The 21,032-nt window shown below is 35.5% G+C and overlaps 1 protein-coding gene across 2 annotated transcripts in view; it reads right to left on the bottom strand.

The window, feature by feature from the left end:
- Rcd5 (microspherule protein Rcd5) overlaps positions 1-21,032 on the bottom strand; it is a 245,474-nt gene that overhangs the window by 135,731 nt on the left and 88,711 nt on the right. For both annotated transcript variants that reach the window (XM_090395444.1, XM_090395445.1), the window contains exons 7-8: positions 19,134-19,242; positions 10,441-10,579 (exon numbers count right to left, since the gene is read on the bottom strand). In XM_090395444.1, the coding sequence (XP_090251570.1) occupies positions 10,441-10,579; positions 19,134-19,242 (248 nt within the window). The remainder of the gene's footprint in view (positions 1-10,440; positions 10,580-19,133; positions 19,243-21,032) is intronic.

The following is a 21,032-nucleotide window of genomic DNA, read 5'->3' as shown; positions in this document are numbered from 1 at the left end:
TAATTTAAAGATGAGAGCTGGGTTAGAAGTAAAGCAGTTGACCAAAGAGCAGAAACCACAGATATGAGAGTTCTGAGAAAAATTAGAGAAGTGATCAGATGGTCAATGGCAGAATCATATTAAAAATGAAGATATTAGGAAGGAACTTGACACTGTTTGTATTTGGGAATGTGTGAGCAAAACTAATCTCAAATGGTATGGTCTTAAATAGAATGGGAGAGAAAAAAAGGCTAGCAAATCAGGTGTTTGATATCAGGAGAGCAGTAAAGAGACCTAGAGAAAAACTAAGATCTAGGTGGATTGATGCAATATAATATAATATAATAAAAATATAATAAAAAATCAAAATATAATATTTAGCAATACTGGAGTCCAGACAGACTAATTTTGAGGAAACCTGTTAACAGGAAGTTAGTCAATATAAACTGTTTATATGGTACCATCTGTGCATCCTGTACATCCCCCCCCCCTTGAGGGCCAATATCAGAAATTTAATGATGATGACTATGAAATTCTCAAAATATCAAAACTAGCATATAACAAGAACAACTTATATACATTTGCAAATTTAATATATAGCATATACTACATAGAATTTGTAAATTCTATCTTCTTCTTCTGCAGCTTCTCGCACTTAAGTGGGGTCACTGTTGATATGAGTCTCCTCCACATCCTCCTGTCACCACATCCAAGTTCTTCATCCTCAAGTCCTCTTCTACCAGCTCCCTCCTCTCTTCTTTGGCCACCCACGCCTCCTCCTTCCTTGCACATCCATCTCCATGACCCTTCTTCCCACATATTCGTTCTCCCTCCTCATCATATGACCAAGCCATTTCAACCTTGCCTCCTGTATCTTCGCTCCTAAGTTCATAACTTTCACTGTTCCCCTCACATAGTCATTTCTCAGACGATCCTTTCTGGTCACACCGCACATCCACCTAAGCATTCTCATCTCTGCTACTTCCATCCTGTTATTTTTCCTCAGGGCCACAGTTTCTATAGCATACGTCATAGCTGGCCTCACAACTGTCCTATAGATTTTGCCTTTCAGATTGATCGGCACTCTCTTATTGCATAACACTCCAGCCATCTCCCTCCAGTTCCTCCAACCTGCTTGTATCCTGCATCCCACTTCCTTCTCAGCTCCTCCATCTTCTTCCACTGTTGAACCTAAGTATCTCAAGTACCTCACCTTCCTGATGACATTTCCTTCCAGCTCCAGATCTGTCTCCTGGCCGCCGCCCACTGTGCAACACATATACTCTGTCTTACTTCTGCTCAGTCTCATACCCCTCTCTCTCTTCCAGTACTTTTCTCCATCTTTCCAGTTTAGTTTCCCGCTTCTTCTCTTGAATCTGCACACAGCAAGATGTCATCTGCATACAACATTGTCCAAGGCGCATCTTCTCTCACCTCCTCTGTCACCACCTCCATCACAATGTTAAACAAAAACGGACTTAATGCTGACCCTTGATAAAAGCCAACTGTTACTTGAAAACTTTCTGTCTGTCCCAGACAGGTCCGAACACTTGTCTTCACATTTCTGTACATCTCCCGCACAAACTGATATATTTCTCCGGAACCTTCTTCTCCCTCAGACACCTCCAGACTTCTTGCCTAGGCACTTTATCATATGCTTTTTCCAGATCAATAAATGCCAGATGTAGCTCCCTTTGTTTCTCTCGATACTTTTCCATCATCTGCCATAACTCAAAGATAGCATCTGTTGCTGATCTACCAGGCATGAAGCCAAATTGTTCCTTTGCAATCTCCACCTCCTTCCTCAATCTTCCATCAAGAACCCTTTCTAGGATTTTCATTGTGTGGGACATCAACTTTATTCCTCTGTAATTTTTACAGTCTTGTGCATCCCATAATTTGTAAATTCTATATACTATTTATATAGATGCACGTTTAGTAAACCTGAAGAGTCAAAATATAAGTATACCTGAAAGCTTAAAAAACTGCAATTAACAATGAAGTGCAGAAAATATCAATGTCATGAATTTACTTGGATAACTACATCAGATTGTTGAATGAAATCTTACTATATATTACTGTTCAAAGATTCTGCAAGTTTTTATTTTTTAACCTATTCCTGAATATATTTGCAGCAAAACTATTACAGATTTCAATTGTTAGCTTTAGTAATCATAGCAATTAAAATCTTTAAATCGAATGCTATCAAGTTACTAATTACAGTCATCATGTCTATCAGTCTGTTTTCTGAAAAAATTTTTTTTCCTAATTGACTGTTGAGATTCATCCTTTTTAGATGGACTTCAGTAAAAATTTGGATATGTCATTTAATAAAACTAACAACATTACAACATGAGAATATATTTTAAGAGCAGAGAAAAGGACAAAATATTTATATACATATATATATATATATCATCATCATCATCTGGTGATGATCTTTCTGATCATCACCAGATGTAAATTGTATTCTTATTGGCTTAAACCACAACGAAAAATTATGATAGAACACAACAGAATTCCATGATGACTGGGGCGTCGCCCAGTTAAACAAGCACCCACCCCCCCGTTGTTTTCGCCAGGTAACAAGGACAAACAGCAAAAAGTCAGCTACTGGAACAAATCCTAAAACACATTCCACATCAACATCACCAGAGTTCAAGATCAGTACTATCAACATAAGAAGCCTCAATGACAAAGCAATGGAGCCAGCTGAGGAATTGGATAAGCACCAGATCGACATAATAGAAATGATTGAAACAAAAAAGACAAAACTGGTGAGATCATTCTAAGCAATAAATACAAAATGTTATATTCAGGCAATTACAATCAGGAAAAAGAAGGTGAAACTATAGTATTCAACACTAAACATGAGGCTAATCTTGAATGGCAAGCAATATCAAGTAGGGTGACGTGGGCAAATGTGAGAATGGGGAACTGACCAATGAGACTTATTTGTGCCTATAGTCTCACAGAAGGTTCTACTAAGGTAGAAGCGAAGGAATTTTTTGAGGATTTAGAAAAAGCAACTGACACAATGAAAAAGGAAAAATTGGTCCTTTTTGAGGATTTAAATAGCAGAGTAGGAAATGATTGTCAGACATACAAAAATATATCAGGAAAATCTGGATAAAAGAGCAAAGCTAATAATAATGGCAAATACCTGTTGGATTTCTGCTAAGGACATGGACTGGTTATTACTAACACCATGTTCCAACATAAAAATGTGCACAAATTCACACGGAGAGAAGACGCAAGGAATAAGAAAAGTTCTCATTGACTATGTTATTGCTGATAGTGATATCTTCTCCCTGGTGCAGGACACCAGAGTGTACAGAGGATTTGAAATTGGAAGTGATCATCATTTAATCTTGAGCAGGATAAAACCAAATTTCATATTGAAAAGAAGAACATGTAAGAAAGTTATAATGTGAATAAAAGTGAGCAGCTCTCAGATGCGAACTGTAGACTAAACTACACAAACATGATTGAAGAAAAGATGAAAGAGTTTGAGAACAGGAACCAAACCTTGGAAATCTGGTGGCAAGCCCTGAAGGAAACACTGATTGATTCAGCCAGAGATGCATGTGGTGAGGTTGTCTGTAAGGATAGAAAAATCAGAACTCCATGGTGGACAAAGGAAATTAAAGAGGCAGTGAAGGAAAAGAAGAAAGCATATAAAAAGTTGCTGGCAAATAAGTCAGCTTGTGCTCTTAGAAAATACAGAGACAAATGTAAGAAAGCAAAACACTGTGTAAAACTGGCTAAACAAAAGTCATGGAAGGATTTTGGTAAGAACATCGAAAATAAATATCAAGAAGGTGGCAAGATATTCCGAAGATTGTTGAAGAAGCTTAGAAAAAGAGGAAAGAGTGCTGTAAAAGGAATTAGAGATGATAAAGGTAACATGGAAACAGGAGAAAAAGATATCCTTGAAGTATGGAGCAATTACTTCGAAAAATTGGTAAATGAAACAAGCAGTGATGACAGCACAGTGGTAAAAAAACACTGACCGGGCATGCAGTCAGGAATACATACCTATACTTGAAGTAGAAAAAGCCATCAAAAAGCATGAAATGTGGAAAGGCAACAGGAGTGGATGACATTTAGACCAGAAATGCTCAAGTATTATTATTATTTCTAAATCACTTAGGGAATTGAACAACGTAGATCCAAATATAAATTAAATTATACTTTAATAAATATTTCCAATATTTCGGCAACATCACATTGCCATTTTCAAAAGGAACTTACAAAAAGGCACGTGCACGCAGGCACTACAACATAGTAACTGAGAATGAAGATATGAAGCTATCGTTCTCCTAGGAGTCCTGATGGTGCCCTCTAGTGGGTTAAGTAGGTGTTCTTGGCTGTTGGGCTGAAGGTCTGCTGATGTATGCCTCCCAAATTTGGGGCAGTCGCATACAACCAAATTTGTTGAGGTTTGGAGAGTTTCTTAGCGCTGAGGCTGATTCCATAAATAGTCTTTCGAATTCATATTTACTACGGTGTATTACTGTAGCTTTCTTCCACCATATTCTGTGGCATGTATCCAGAGCATGGTCTGCAAGACCAGAATGGCTGTACTTGTGAAACCGGATGTAGTCCTTGTGTTCAGAAATTCTGATATTCGCTGTCCTGCCTGTTTGGCCAAAGTACGACAGTTTACAACTGCAAGGGACCTGGTATACACCAGGTAGGTCTAGGGGAAGTGGTTGATCTTTGGTGGAGCGGATAAGGGATGCCAATTTTCTGTAAGGCCTGTAACAGGAGGTGAGGTCATGTTTTTTTAAAATTTTGGTGATTTTTTCCGAGGTGATTCGGATGTAGGGAATGGTGATGGATTTAGAGTAATCTTTGTTGTGGAGGGGGGGGGGGAACTGTGGTTTGTAGGTTTTAATATTTTTTGGATTTGAGGGGGGGTAGCCATTGGCTGAGAAAGTATTGAGGATGTGATTTAGTTCAGTGTTTAGGGCCATGTCGTTAGAACAGATTAGTTTAGCCCTCTTGTATAGTGTTTTCACCACTCCATATTGTTGTGATGTGGGGGGAGGGGTGAATGTATCTGCCTGTATGGGTGGGTTTTCTATAAACTGAGAAACACAAGGTTCCATCAGGCTGGCGGGTGACTAGTGTGTCTAGGAAAGGGAGGCTGTTGTTTTCCTCTTTTTCCAGGATGAACTTGATTCTGGAGTGTTGGTTGTTTAAGTGTGTAAGGAAGGAGAGAGTGTTTCAGAGCCATGTGGCCAAATAGCGAACACATCATCAACGTAGCGAAGCCATATGGTTGGTTTTTGTGGGGCAGAGGCTAAGGCTTTTTCTTCAAAGGTCTCCATAAAGAAATTGGCCAAGGGTGGGGAGAATGGTGAACCCATGGCTGTCCCCTCTATGTGTTTGTAGAATTTTCCCTGCCAAATGAAATAGCCTGAGTTCATTGTGAACTGAAACAGGGCTGAGATATTGGGAGAAAATTTAGCTTGGATTAGCTCTAAAGTTTCCTTGAGTGGGACATTTGTGAATAAGGAAGAGACGTCAAAGCTGACCATTATGTCAGTATGTTGGAGAGTAAGGTTTTCTATGCTGGCTTTGAAGTGGGCTGAGTTTTTTTATGTGTGATGGTGTATTGCCAGTATAGTGTGTGAGCTCTTTGGCCAAATGTTTAGCTAATTTGTATGTGGGGGAATCAATGCCATCCACTATGAGACGTAATGGCACATTTTCTTTATGTATTTTTGGGAGTCCGTAAATACGGGGGGGGGTATAGAAAATGGCATTTTGCCATTTTCTATACCCCCGTTGCCATACGTCTATACGTCACGTTGCCATTTTGAAAATGGCAATGTGACGTTGCCAAAATATCGGAAATATTTATTAAAGTATAATTTAATTTATATTTGGATCTACGTTGTTCAATTCCCTAAGTGATTTAGAAATGCATAACCAACGTATAAGCCTGTCTACGAGAATCAATATTATTATTATTATTATTCGTGACACCTCCAAAGACTCGTTGCAGGAGGACATCTACTGTATAACTGTCTGTCTCCACCACTACTGAATCTCTACTACCAATCAACTACATCAGAATCATCAACTGCCCACCAGCACAAGAATTTTTTGTCTGTAAATTGCATGTGTTCTGAAGGGCTGATTTGTCTGTATGCGGGATGAAAAAAACCCAAGTTTCCAAGTATGCAGGAAAAACACAAGTATGGAGGTATAAAAGTCTTATGGTGGTTGCAATTTATAGTTCAGAAGGCCTGGACAGAGGGATCCAGATGATTGCAGTAGAGCTCTCATATTGCCCATATACAAAATGGGAAATAAAACTGAATGTGAGAATTAGAAGTATTTCCCTGCTGAATGTTCCTGGTAAGATATATGCAAGTATACTTGAGAAACGGTTGGGAAGGATTGTGAAAGAGAAGCCTGGTGAAGAACAAGCTGGATTCAGGCCAAATAGAGGCTGTCAGGATCAGATTTTTACTTTATGACAGATAGCTGAGAAATCATGGGAATATAACAAAGATCTGTATTTAAGTTTTGTAGATCTGAAAAAGGCATATGACAAGGGAGAAGCTATTCGAAAAGCTACAGTTATATGGTGTCAATAAGGCATTATATCAAGCAATGCTTATTCTTTATTTCAGTTTGTAAGTCAGGAGGAAGTACAGGAAGGTGGTTTAATGTTAAATCTAGTGTCAGACAAGGATGTACTTTATCACCTCTGTTATTCATTATCTATATGGATCACATTATGAAGGAAAGTGGTATTAAACCTGATATCAAAATTGGAGATGTTAATCTCAGCTCTTTGCTTTATGCAGATGATGTTATACTTCTAAATAAATCTGCTACAAGTCTGCAAGATTCCCTGATTAAAGTGAATAACTGTTGTAATAGATTTGGTATGAAGGTGAGCATTAAAAAGACAAAGACAATGAAAATAGGCAGAAACACAAAAAATATCAACTGCATTGTGAATAGAGAACATATAGAACAAGTAAAACATTTCAGCTACTTAGGCACGATTTTTGGTGAAGATGGTAAATTAAATATGGAAATAGACAATAGAATCAACAAAACTAGTATGGTAGGAAGTCAACTGAATAAATTTATATGGAATAAGAGAGAAATTAGCCAAAATACTAAATTAGCTATATACAAGACAGTATTCAAACCAATTTTAACTTGACCAGAGACCACAGATATGAGAGTCCTGAGAAAGATTAGGGGCACGAACAGATAGAATCAATAGCAATATCATATTAAAAACTAGGATATTAGGAAAGAACTTGACATTGTCAGCATCCAGGAATGTGTTAGCAGAGCTAATCTCAGGTGGTATAGTCACTTAAACAGAATGGGCGAGGAAAGATTAGCAAAACAAGTGTTCTCTGCCAGGTTGGCAGCAAAACGACCCAGAGGAAGACCAAGATATAGGTGGATTGATACAGTAAAAAGTGCCTTAGAAGATAGAAATATAAGATCTGATAATTTTGGAATCCTGACAGGTAACAGACTAATCTTGACGAAAATTGTAGATAGGAAGTTAGTAATAATGTAATTTTTCATGTAGTACTATCGTATCCTGTACACACTTTGAGGGTATATATCAGGAATTTGATGATGATGATGATGACAAATTCACATGGAGAGAAGAGACAAGGAATAAGAAAAGTCTAATTGACTATGCTATTGTTGATAACGATTTTCTCTCTAGGGTGTACTGAGGATTCAAAATTGGAAGTGAACACCATTTAGTCTTGAGCAGGATAAAATTGAATTTCATATTGAAAAGAAGAACATGTAAGAAAGTTTTAAAGCAAATAAAAGTTGAGCAGCTCTCAGACGTGAATTGTAGACTAAAATACACAAAGATTATTCAAGAAAAAATGCAAAAGGTTGAGAACAGGAACCACACCTTGAAGATTCAGTGAGAAATCCTGAAGAAAACTTTGACTGATTCAGGCAGGTTGTCTGCAAGGACAGAAAAATTAGAACTCCACGGCAGACACAGGAAGTTAAAGAGACAGTGAAGCAAAAGATGAAAGCATATCAAAAGTTCTTGGTGAATAAGTCAGCTAAACAAAAGTCATGGGAAGACTTTGATAAGAACATAGAAAATAAATATCAGGAAGGTGGCACGATATTCTGGAGGCTGTTAAAAAAGCTCAGAAATCGAGGAAATAGTGCTGTAAAAGGAATTAGAGATGATAAAGACATGAAAACTGGTGAAAAAGATATCCTTGATGTATGGAGTAATTACTTCAAAAAACTGCTAAACGAAACAATCAGTAACAGCACAATAGTAAAAAACACTCAATAGGCATGCAATCAGGAATACGTATTCATATTTGAAATAGAAAATGCCATCAAAAGCCTGAAATATGGAAAGGCAACAGGAGTAGATGATATTCATCCAGAAATGATCAAGTATGGAGGTATAAAAGTCTGGGAAATAAAACTGAATGTGAGAATTACAGAGGTATTTCTCTACTAAGTGTTCCTGGTAAGATTTATGCAAGTATAATGGAGAAACCGTTCAGAAGGATTGTGGAAGGGAAGCTTGGTGAAGAATAAGCCAAATAGATGCTGTCAGGATCAGATTTTCACTTTACGACAAATAGTTGAGAAATAATGAAAATATAACAAAGATCAGTATTTAAGTTTTGTAGATCTCAAAAAGGCATATGGCAAGGTACCAAGAGAAAAGGTACTCAAAACACTACAGTTGGTGTTGATAGGGCATTATATCAAGCAATACTTAGTCTTTATTTGAGTTGCAAGTCAGCAGTTAGAATTGAAGAAAGTACAGGAAGAAAGATGGTTTAATGTTAAATCTCAAGTCAGACAAGGATGTACATTATACCCTGTTATAAATTTAGTTTAATCCTTTATACAAGTGTGAGCAAATTGCACCTGAAAATATCTTCAGGACTGGGGTAAGGGTAATTTAATAAAAAGGTGGCACACCTTTTGGCAACTCCTATAGGTAAAGATGACCTCACCATTGCTTCTGCCTGTCTGGGCCTGGCTCCCACTGAAGAGACCTCAATAAAGGACGAAACTAGTCTGGATAGTGGCCCTTCCCTTAATGCATAACATTATATATATCTGCAAGGAGATGTGTTTTGCATTATGGGAGATACTGAGATAATAGTGATGTTAGCTTGGTCCACCTTTGCTAGGAGTTGCCCAGTGTTGTACTTCCTTACCCCAGTCCTGAAGATGTTTTCAGGTGCAAACTTTGTTTGCTCACACTTGGATAAATGATTAAACTAAATTTATTATAGTTTAACCAAGTGAAAAATAAACTTTCAACATTATACCCTGTTATTCATTATCTATATGGATCACATAAAGGAAAGTGGTATTAAACCTGATATCAAAATTGGAGATGTTAATCTCATCTCTATACTTTATGCAGATGATGTTATACTTCTAATATAAGTCTGCAAGATTCCCTGACTAAATTGAATAAGTGTTGCAATAAATTTGGTATGAAAATAAGAAACAACAAGACAAAGACAATGAAAATATGCAGAAGTACTGAAAATATCAACTGCATTGTGAATGGAGAACCTATAGAATAAGTAAAACATTTCAGCTACTTAGGCATTATTTTTAGTGAAGATGGTAAATTAAATATGGAAATAAACAGAATCAACAAAGCTGGTATGGTAGGAAGTCAACTGAATAAATCTATATGGAATAAGAGAGAAATTAGTCAGAACAATAAATTAGCTGTATACAAGACACTGTTCAAACCAATTTAACTTATGGATCTGAAAGCTGTGTTAGAAATAAAACACTTGACCAAAGACTAGAGAACACAGATATGAGAGTCCTGAGAAAGATTAGGGACGTGAACAGCAATGGCAATATCATATTAAAAATGAGGATATTAGAAAAGAACTTGTCATTGTTAGCATCCAGGAATGTGTTAACAGAGCTAATCTCGAATGGTATGGTCACTTAAATAGAATGGGAGAAGAAAGATTAGCAAAACAAGTGTTCTCAGTCATTAACAAGAAAAAAACTCAGGGGAAGACCAAGATATAAGTGGAATGATACAGTAAAAAGTGCCTTAGAAGACAGGAATATGAGATCTGATAATGTTGGAGTCTTGACAGGTAAAATATTGATGTGGAGGAAAATTGTAGATAGGAAGTTAGTAATGATGAAAGTTTTTAATGTAGTACTATCATATCCTGTACACCCCTTGAGGGTACAGGATATGATGATCAGGAATTTGATGATGATGATGAACATCTTAGAAGATAGGATTAGAAATCTCAAGCTCTTCATGTTGTATATTGTCATAATATCCTATACACCCCTTGAGGATACATATTAGGAATCTGATGAAGATATTTTTTTTTGTTATCAGTTCATTTTTTACTTTTACTCAAAAATCATATGCCTTACTTATAAGCTATATAAACTAAAGAATCTCACCTGTTTGGTCAGGTAAAAGATGATACTGCTTCATTAAAGTCCAATGGGCCAAGAGAACTTTAGCTGTTCTTGAGTGAAAAAATACATCTGGATGCTTGTTCAGTAGTTCTTGAAAAGTGTCTACTGTAGGTTGACTATTCTGTACAAAAATAAATTTACAGAAATCACCATCTGCTTTCCTCCAATTTATTAAATAATAAAGAACAATAATTCATGCTGATTGTTATATCTATTCAAATGTAAGACAATATCTTTTTCTTATATCTGCTGGTCATAATTCAAGTACCATGTTAGAAAACACCATATGATTTTTATAAAGAATGTTCAAATTAAAATGCTTATTATTATTTTTTTTTTTTTTAAAAAGGACACTTTGAAATAGTTGGGTTATGTTGCTAATACATCAAGAAGTGCTAAAATCATCAGAAGGTCCTTGAGATTCAAAATTCCAAGCTTAATAAAAATTTTATATTAAGCTAACCTCCAGTTCAGCAACTTTAAAACAATTTGGTAGGTGGCACATATGGTTATTGAATTAATCATTCATCTCTTGTTATGCACTTACTATGAATGAATAAATTTAAGAAAACTGCAGCTTGATTTAGTGCTTCTTGAATGATACATCAACAGCTACAAATGAAAATACAATTAATTCTCTTTTTACACGACTTTTTTTTTACACGATTTTGAAATACACGGTTTAGAAAACAAAAGCAATTCTATTTTTACACATATGACAGAGAAGCCTGGTTTTCCTTCATGTCATAATAACCTCTAAGTCCTATCTTAGTGTATACAGACTACTTATTTGTTTTGATCGGTTTCCCTATTTATAATTGTAAAATTATAAATAAATGGTGGCGATGGTTTTTTTACACAGAATATTTTGATTTAGCATAGTTCAAATCGTGCTTATTTTTAAAATTTCTGTTTGGATTCAGTTCTGTTAAATAGGGTATTTCTATTATAATTATCATTTCCTAGAGGAGTACAAATGTACTTAAACTTGAATTTTAGGGAACTCCTCCAGTGTTTTAAATATCAGGGATTACTCTAAGCTACAGAATGTAGACAGTTGTGGCGACAACAAAAAAATCAATTTTTGTAGTTATGATTCCCCGAAGTTAAGCCGACAGATGATCCTTTATATTCACTTTTTGTTGGCTCCTGGAAGCAGAAGGGTGCTATGCTGATTCCTTAAAGTTAAGCTGGTCCATTACGGGAGACTCGCCTAAATACAGCTGCTTGGAAGGAGTTAAACTGTTTGCTAAACAATCATTTCTTGTTTACAATTTGAAATGGTTACAAGTCTTCTGTTTTGTTCATGAAAGTTTTGTTCGTGCAATAGAGTTTGTGTCTAAGACCACGGGCAATGCAATGAAAGGTGTGGATTTTAACACATTACTAGTGCACTGGAAGGCAAACAAAAAAAAGGTTGGGTTACAAAAGAAATATTTAATGAATGGTTCAATGTTTTGTTCCAGAAGTTAAATGCTATTTGATTGGGGGAAAAAAATCTGGATTTTAAAGTTTTATTGATTATAGACAATGCGCCTGACCATCCTGTTTTAGAACACCCAAATATCGAATTTTGTTTTCTGCCACCTAATATAACATCCTTAATACAACCACTAGATTAGGGTGTGATCACTACCTTCAAAACTTACTAAATAAGAAGAACATTCCAATACATTTTGGATAAACTAGATAAGAATAATCTACTGAGAGTTTTGATGTGAAGAAGAAATTTTCTGTTTTGTACTGTATCAAACTTAAGTTGGCATTACCAGAATTAAAACCATCAATTTTAAATGCATGCTGGAAAGCTACTCAGCCAAAATGTGTGAAAAAATGATGACGATGAAGAGATTCCACTCACTGCAAGATTAATTAAAGAAGAGCACATGATCCAAATACTGAACGAGCTGAACAGTTCAAACGTGAACTGAAGTCATGTTTGGTGTGATATGAAGAATTATATGAATATCTAGTCAAAACAGGATATCAATGATTAATTAAAGAATTCATGGGGAAAAAAATCAACCTTCAGAATTATTGAAAATTAGTGCTATCCTTTTACTGAAGAAAATATTTTGCCATTGCCGTATGAACAGGATGGCCAAAGAGTTTCAAGTGATGGAAGTGATTTAATTCCAGTCTCACACAAAAGAATGTGACTACTATCAGAAAGTGATGGCAAATAAAATTTAATAACTAATAACCATATGCACGGTGTATTTGGGCCTTTTCGAGTTTCTGTTTTATTAGTGACACACTATTTTCTTTAGGAAAGATACATATGTATATACATTAAATAAGTATTTAAAATAAAAAAATCTTCCATTAAAATTAAATAGTATTTTATTCAATGATTTTCATATCTTTTGTTTGAAAATAACTTATTCGTATCAGGCTTTCACATCTGGAACCATTCTATTTTCCATATGCACTGTATTCTTTTTAACATGGTTTTCATTTACATGGATTTTTCTGGAACAAATCTACCACGTAAATGGAGAATTGGGTGTACTTATTAAAAAAAGATATTTATGAATTATATAGACAATTCTGCAAATTAAAAAGATCCAATGAATACTATTGACATTAAAGTTTATAAAGTGTAAATCATACATAAAAACTGCATATTGAAGGAAAATGTCAAATTTGTTTTTTATTATTATTCTATAAAATATTCAACAGGCTGTGGGTGTGTATGTGTGTTTAGATGTGATAAAAATATATTCAAAAATATCTGATGTAAAAAAGATAAAAATTTACATCAAAAATACTCCTAAAAAAAACAGCGGCTTCTCAAAACTAATCATCTGATAGAGGAGGAAAAAACAAGTATTTGTCAGCTCTTTCTAAAATTTAAATGTATAATTGCTACTAGATTTTCTCTGTACTACTTATAGAAAAATTTTTCTACTAGCAATAGCAAGGTCTAAATTTAGGTTCAAATAAATAAGAAAAGTTTCACATCAGCTAAGAAAATTCTAGTGCCAATTCACAAATGTTCCTCAGGCATAGCTGTTCTTCTACTGAAATGACTGCTACACATATGAAAATGGTAATATGTCATTTATATGAACATAACTAAATATACTAATACTTTCAGTCATGAATGAGCTCTTCTCAGTAAGGGTCTGTGTGTTCGTCATATTCTGTTGTTGATGCCTGTCCAGGGACACTTTCACAAAAGGTATAATTTTTTTTTTCTTTTTTTGTAATGATTTTTCACTTATATTCAAGTTTTTCTATTTATAAGAAAAATATTCTCAACACCTCACACAGCAAACGCTGTTCTCTTTTGAGAGTATCCACAAAAGGTTGTAAAAACTATAGTACACTGGTGTCCAAAAGCTAAGGACAGACATTTTTACCTGTATATGAAAAAATTTTCATGACTACAACCAAATGTGGACAAAAATTTATTGCCAGTATACCAATAAATTATATTACACAAAAAATATGTTATAAATTTAATACAAATTAAATTGCAATATGTTTCTGGCAAAAGTTAGAAATTTTCTAAGGATAGTTAAGGAATTAATGCACAGTGCTTACAGAAAACTATGCGGAGAGACATTTCAGTATGGAATATGTCCACCCTGAACTGCGATGCTCTCCCAACATTGTACCATGCTTAGCATAAAGTGATTCAGGAGTTCTTAAGGCAAACTGGCCCACTCCTCGTTCAGAGCAAGGATAAAACCATTTTTTTTTTTTTGGTGGGGAATTTCAAGCAGCAATGAGTCTCCCTATTGCATCCCAAATGTGTTCTATCGGTTGAAATCTGGGGAACGTGCTGACCACTCGATTCGATTAATATCCTTGGTCTCCTGAAGTATCTCCACTGCTCATGTATGATGTGGTGTGGCATTGTCATTCATAAAAATAATTCTTTGCCTACAGCACCACAGAACAAATGAACATGATGTTGATGAACTTTGTTTACCACTCATGGTCCCTTTTTTTTCCAGCACTTGTAGCTCAGCAGGTCCATTAAACATAATGTCTCCCCCACACCATGACCTCAGCACTATCTTATCTATCCATTTCAAGAACATTTTTGTGAGAGTAAACAGTACCACTTTCATGCCAGATCAAGACTAAAACGAATTTCATCTGTAAGGAGTACATTAGCTCGATGGTGTTCTGTACAATTTTTATGGATACACCACCAATGAAAACATGCTCTACAATGAGTTGTGGATGAAAGAAACACAGAATATGGGCCTTTGGGTGTATAGGCCTACTTGTCGCAAACGTCTTGCCACAGTTTGTCAAGATATCTACATACTGGTATCACATCTGGTATCCACAACACAGCTCCTTTATTCCATCCATGGTAGTAGAGTAGGTTTGCAGCCTTTCATAGTGTGTGTGTGTGAATAATCTGTCATGCACTACACTTCTAGTTGCACAGTGCTCCCCTAACCTCTGTGACATCAATTACATTTTGCTGTTATAACGAAAATTCTGTCTTCATGCTCCATGGTAGAGTGAGAGTGACCACTTAGCAAACATCTGGAACACATTACATTGATGTGAAACGCTGCCCTGAGCCCAGATACAAAGCTGTGAGATTCCAAACTCTCTGGCAATATCAGTAATTCTGCAGCCTTCTTCAAGCTTTCCAATAATTCTTCCCAGCAGAAGAATTATCATCTAGATCAGGGGTCGCCAAAGTTATTTGCCCATCGACCCCTTCAAGAGTTTCTTGACTTTTTATCGACCCCCTATATTTTACTATTATGTAATTATAATAGAACAAGCCAAAAAAGATGCTTATGTGAGTTTTTAGATTGTTTATTTTATAGTTACAGTGTTTATTGTATGTATAATATAGTATATATTATTATATTACTATTACTACCACTAGTAATATCACTGGTATTACTAGTGATATTAATAAACTACTGGTATTAATATCACTGGTATTACTACCAGCACTGCTCAACTCTTCAACATAGAGAAGTTTAGTTCGTGAATGAATAACGATTGAATTATAATATGTATGTTGATGAATTTTAGAACATTAATGCTCACTTGCATGTCGATGCGCAAAAATGAGACTGGGATCGAATACTTGTAAGTATCAGTAAATAAGAACCACGCATGTGTTGCAATCTTGCTCCCACTCTGCTGGCTGGCAGGAACCACCAACATCTGTTTATTGGTAAATACATCATTTTGGCCTAATTGATTGGCCTCAGTAACTATTTTCATGACCTTACTCCATCTTACAGGTTCTATTCATGGACCTGTAAGATGGAGGTACTGATCCCACGATTCACTCTTAATTGCGTTGTCATTACCTCCATGTCTTTTGTCATGGAGGTAATCCAAGTTAACCGAATTAAATATTACCCATACAATGATGTCTTATATTTTTCTGTCGACCCCCCGCCAATCGACCCCTGAGTCCAAATCGACCCCAGGGGGTCAATATTGACCCCTTTGGTGACCACTGATCTAGATAATGTCTTTGAGACATTACATGACATCCAAGTTTGCAACTTTACTCCTGCATGAAATGAGCTGCCTTCAAACATAATTCGCTTAGAGCAGCCTTTTGCCATTTATTTTGTTGATTGCTACCACGTGACCCATTTGCATGCAATTTGAGAACTTCATTGTATACCTGCTTTCTACTCAAAATCGTCAGTTATAAAATTGTCACAAGCTGATATGTCTGAATATGCAATTGTAATCTTCAGAAATAGTGTTCATATGCTTAGGTTTTGCACACCAGTGTACATTAGTACTGCAGGTGAATTAATTTTTTTTTTTAATTTTACACACATATTTTAATTAATTTTTACATAATCCAAAAAAAAAAAAAAACTTTTTTCAAGCCTCCAATAAGTATACAAAGATTTCACACTGGGCAATGAAATATGTCCATGACATGGTGAATTTTAATCTGCAAAATCTGTTGGCTGAAAAGCTGGTATCCACTGGCCAACAAGGTTGACAAATCCCATGGTGAGATCAGTTGCTGCATATCTGATTGAGTAAACAGCATCTCCATTCTCCAATGAAATTTGAGGTAGTAGATGAATTCACCATCTCTAGTATGAAACCACAACCCTACTTACAGAAGATGCGAAGTGTCTTGATAAAGTTTCACATCTGGTATCCACAACACAGCTCCTTTATTCCATCCATGGTAGTAGTGTAGAGTAGGTTTGCAGCCTTTCATAGTGTGCATGTAAAATTTGGTGTTCCTTTGTAAAGTCTTACTTATTCTTCTTCTTTGTTCTCTAAAATTTCTGTCTAGATATGCTTGTACTTAATGAATTTATCTCTAACACTTTAATTACCCTTTTAATTTAAATATTCTCTCTGGGCTGTTATTCACTCTTAAGAACAATGCTAGTGGATATAAGACAAAGGAATTGCTAATGGTCAACACCAATTCCTTTGTTTCAATACTGGATCGGATTCCTTTTTCGGATTCAGGGAAAATTTCTATTATCCTGCGTCACCCTGAATCCCAGATTAACAAAGAGTGCAGATCCAAGGAACCAGAACACAGTTTAGCATGCTATCTTATTTCACTATAACTTATTTATGCAGTCGTAGCCTCCCTATTTAACTTATCTCCTGCTGTGGTCTGAATTTTATGAGAAAGTGCAATAGAGAAAAAAATCAGGCAAGGCACTAGTTAAACTTAAAAAGCGAAACATTTAATTACAATTAAAGCATCTTACACTTTAAGAATATACACTAATAAAGCAGTCTACAATTTTTAAGGAATGAGCATTAATTATTTAACCTCTCTATCTTTATCATAACATGCAAAACAAAGAACTTCATAAACAGTTTACAACTTCTACTTGATAGATCAAGCATACTCTTCTATACTCCTCAATACTAAGGACATTTGCTAATTGAATTTCTAATTTAGCTCCACGTGCTCTTACAATAATTCTTTCACTAAAATTTCCCAATCACTCAATATAAATAATATAAAATTTCACTAATCACAATAAAAAGAATATTATCTCTAGAGTCCTTCCTATAATTACAAACTTTCTTCTTATACACAAGTGCTTATAAAAACATAGACTGTACATTACCAACTGCTGGGGAACTGTTTGGCCACTTCACATAGCACAACTGGACAATCATTTTCGATTCCTTTCATTATGCTTTTTCTGAGGCATTCTTCACGGGTCCGAGCTGTAGTTATCTCCGCCGCTGAAAGTAGGCATACGTTGTTCTCTGGTTAACTGGCACAACATCGTAATGATATCTCCGGAAATATCAGAGATTTCCTTCCACTGGGCTGATCGCTGATCAGTAAACTTTCAGGAATTTCATGGCATAGTTCCTCGGTCTTTATCTCGAATCCACGTTGAAAAACGGGGGACAAGAAGGAGCCACGAGGAGGTTCCAACACACCAGAGCACGAGTCCAAGAGCATAAGAGTAAGAGAGCATTTTAGGCGCTGCAATGACTTTTTAAATCGCGCGCTACCGATTACTTCTACGTCATCGTTTTCCTCCTCCCCCTACGTCACTCAGTACTTAGCGCCACACACGGAAATCTTAGCGTGTTCTTCTGAGTGTGTGTGTGTGGGGGGGGACTGCGTGCTTACCTAAAGGGTGCACATGTACTTGTAGCACATGTTTAGATTCCGGCCACTTTTACTTAATCGGATTATCTTTTCTCCCAGCAATGTGTAAGTACTTACACAAAAGCAGCAAGGTTTAAAAATTTAAGCAATTTACAATATTTTACCTTATAACATAAAGTAGTGAAAAAATATCCTCAATTTAGTAATACTTTGGTAAATTACAAGAATTTAGTAAGCTCAATATATCAATATGTGATTCAAAAATGTAAATCCATGTTAATTCTGTAGGAAACGTTAATTCATTCAATTTTAGTTTCATTCAGAATTTAACATGTGTTTGCGTGTGTGTGTGTGTGAATAATCTGCCATGCACTACACTTCTAGTTGCACAGTGCTCCCCTAACCTCTGGGACATCAAGCAAGAAGCAAGTGGTGTTTGGAAGCAAGAAGACCACCTCAACATGAATGTTACGATAGTCTACTAACAACGGATAAGCTATTTGCTTCTAAACACCATTGAATTGTAATAGTCGCTTTCATTTTCAGAGACATACTATGTCCATAAGCTCCAGGGAATTGTGCAGGATATGGAGACTTCCAATGTGACAATGGGAAGTGAGGAGTAACCAAAGTCATATGAGGTTCTCAAAGGAATCAATAACATGTAGACAACTTTGAATGAAGTAATACAGCCATTCATGAATGGTATCTGGTGCAAGTTGTAGTCCAAATGTACTGTCTTCAACTTCCTATGACATCTAATTGAAAAGCTGACTGAAGAAGTCTGCAAGCTCACACAAAGATGCTGACTTGGACAATGTTATTATTATTATTACACTAAGCTATCATACCTTTTCTTGAATCTGTTCACACTACCAGCACTTGTCTTTTCTGATTAATTTTGTTTTATCCATGTCTTCATGTTTATGACTGATCTCCCATTCAAATATCGATTAATAACAAACTTTTCTAATTTATTTATTATTTTAGTCTGGTAATTCTCCTTAACTTGCATTAACTTCACAGCACTTTATTACTGTCATTCTGAAAACCATTTTGAGTTTTTTTTTTTCCACAAAAATAAAATAAAATAAAAATTACTTACAGAAGGAACTGTACCAAGTAGTTTCTCTTCTTCACAACTAAATAAGGCCTTAGCTTGAACATTAGCAATTATATCTGGATGTAACTGCTTCATGGCAGTAACTGCAACTCTAACAGAAAACATTCAATCAGCTTAATGTGGAACATAGAATTTTAATTTAATCAAGGTATAACTGGATATATTTTGCTACATTCATTTGCAATAAATGATTCAAGTATATTTATTTGTTTATTATAGAATTATTTACTACAGGCAAGATCTTTAGTACCCTAGAGTGCAAGTAACACAATCATTGCCACAAATCTCCCTTTTTCTTTTTTTTAAATGTGATTCTTATCCACAGAAGGTTATACTGGATGAGCTAAGGTTTAAATATAATCCATAAACCCTGTTCTGGATTTGTGGAATGTTTTCAAGCCACTCTGGGCCCCAAATAAATAGTAGGAAGGTCTCACAGTGATTTGTACTACAAAGCCTACTGGACTGGATAACAGAGAGAGACTACCCCCCCCCCCCCAGCCAACAAGGTAGTATGCTGAGGATACAAAACCATTTAAGTGCAATGGCTGTGCTATTTACTGTAACAGGAGATGGTTAAAAAAAAAAGGGGGGGGGGTGCAAACTGCACCTTTTAGCAAAATAATTTCTACACAATTCTATTTCATAATTGAGATAACGCAACCAATTTTAATAAAGTTCTCAAACAGAATCATTTATCACAAGATATTTCATGACCTACTTGAAGTAAGTGACAAGTTATTTTATTTTACAACCATAAAAGGATATAGATCTACAGTACATTAGTACCATTTTTTTTATGTGTGGTTCCCACCCACAAAAGGTCATAATAAACCCATAGTACATTTTTTTTTGTATTGTGGGTGGGCTCAAGATTTTTTTGTTACTTTCTATCAATTTAATTTTTTTATTTATTTTTGCATTGTCTGGAAACCCTGCTCTAGAGACCAAACACAGAACTTTTTCAAGCCACTTCTCCAATAAGCAAGGCAGTAGTCTCACGCCAGGCAATGAAATTCATCTCTCACCTAATGATTAATTTCTGAGAGCTCTCAGAAATCAACCAAATCTTAACAAATATGGTTGCATTAAGCTTCCTAAGACTTGGGAAACACTTATCATCAGAGATCCCACCTTACATTCCAGGCCACCTACAACCGCCCTTAGAGGGCGTTCCACCTAGATAGGACTTTAGCATCACCCACGTGGTTGGGCTTAGTATTGTGTGGTATTTGTGTATATGTTACATTAGTTTTTTGCAATCCCTGAAGATGTCTCAGTGACTGAGACAAAATATAGGAAGTATTAAATTCTGTTTTAATCCTTTCTGAGTGCTGTATATAATCCATTAAGCCTCCAACATGATTTACAACTATTCATGCCTACAGTGGAATCCAAACCTACAACCTGCAGGTTAGAGAGTAAGCACATTTATCATTCAGCCAACTAGACAGGCATTGATTTGGTGGCAGCAGTACCATCTATGTAGTACTGATATGGCAGTTTTTTTTTTTTCTCTCAACTAAACTGACATGTCAAGCAAAACACACTAAAAAAAATCTTCCTTAGATGCTCAATCGTATATTTATTTCATTTTGTCTATCTGTCTGTATCAAAGAAGTTTGATTGCCTATATAGATTTAATGAAATTTGGTATCACATTTTTATTAAAATTTTGGTTTAAACTGGTTCATTACTAATGAAAATGAGGCAAAATAATAAAAAATTAAATATTACAAATGGTAATAAATAAATGCCAAAAGAGACTATGAGCCCAAATGCTATGATAATGCATTTTATAACCACAGTAAGTCAGATACTACTCAAGAGATATTTACTAAGGTGGTGGCATAAACAATGAAATGCTTTCATAGCATAAAC

The sequence above is a fragment of the Typopeltis vanoorti genome, chromosome 7 (assembly GCF_054136105.1).
Source record: "Typopeltis vanoorti isolate ZY-2024b chromosome 7, IOZ_Tvanoo_1.0, whole genome shotgun sequence".
NCBI lineage: Eukaryota > Metazoa > Arthropoda > Arachnida > Uropygi > Thelyphonidae > Typopeltis > Typopeltis vanoorti.
Note: the sequence above shows the minus strand (reverse complement) of the source record. Positions and strands in the feature narration are given on the sequence as shown.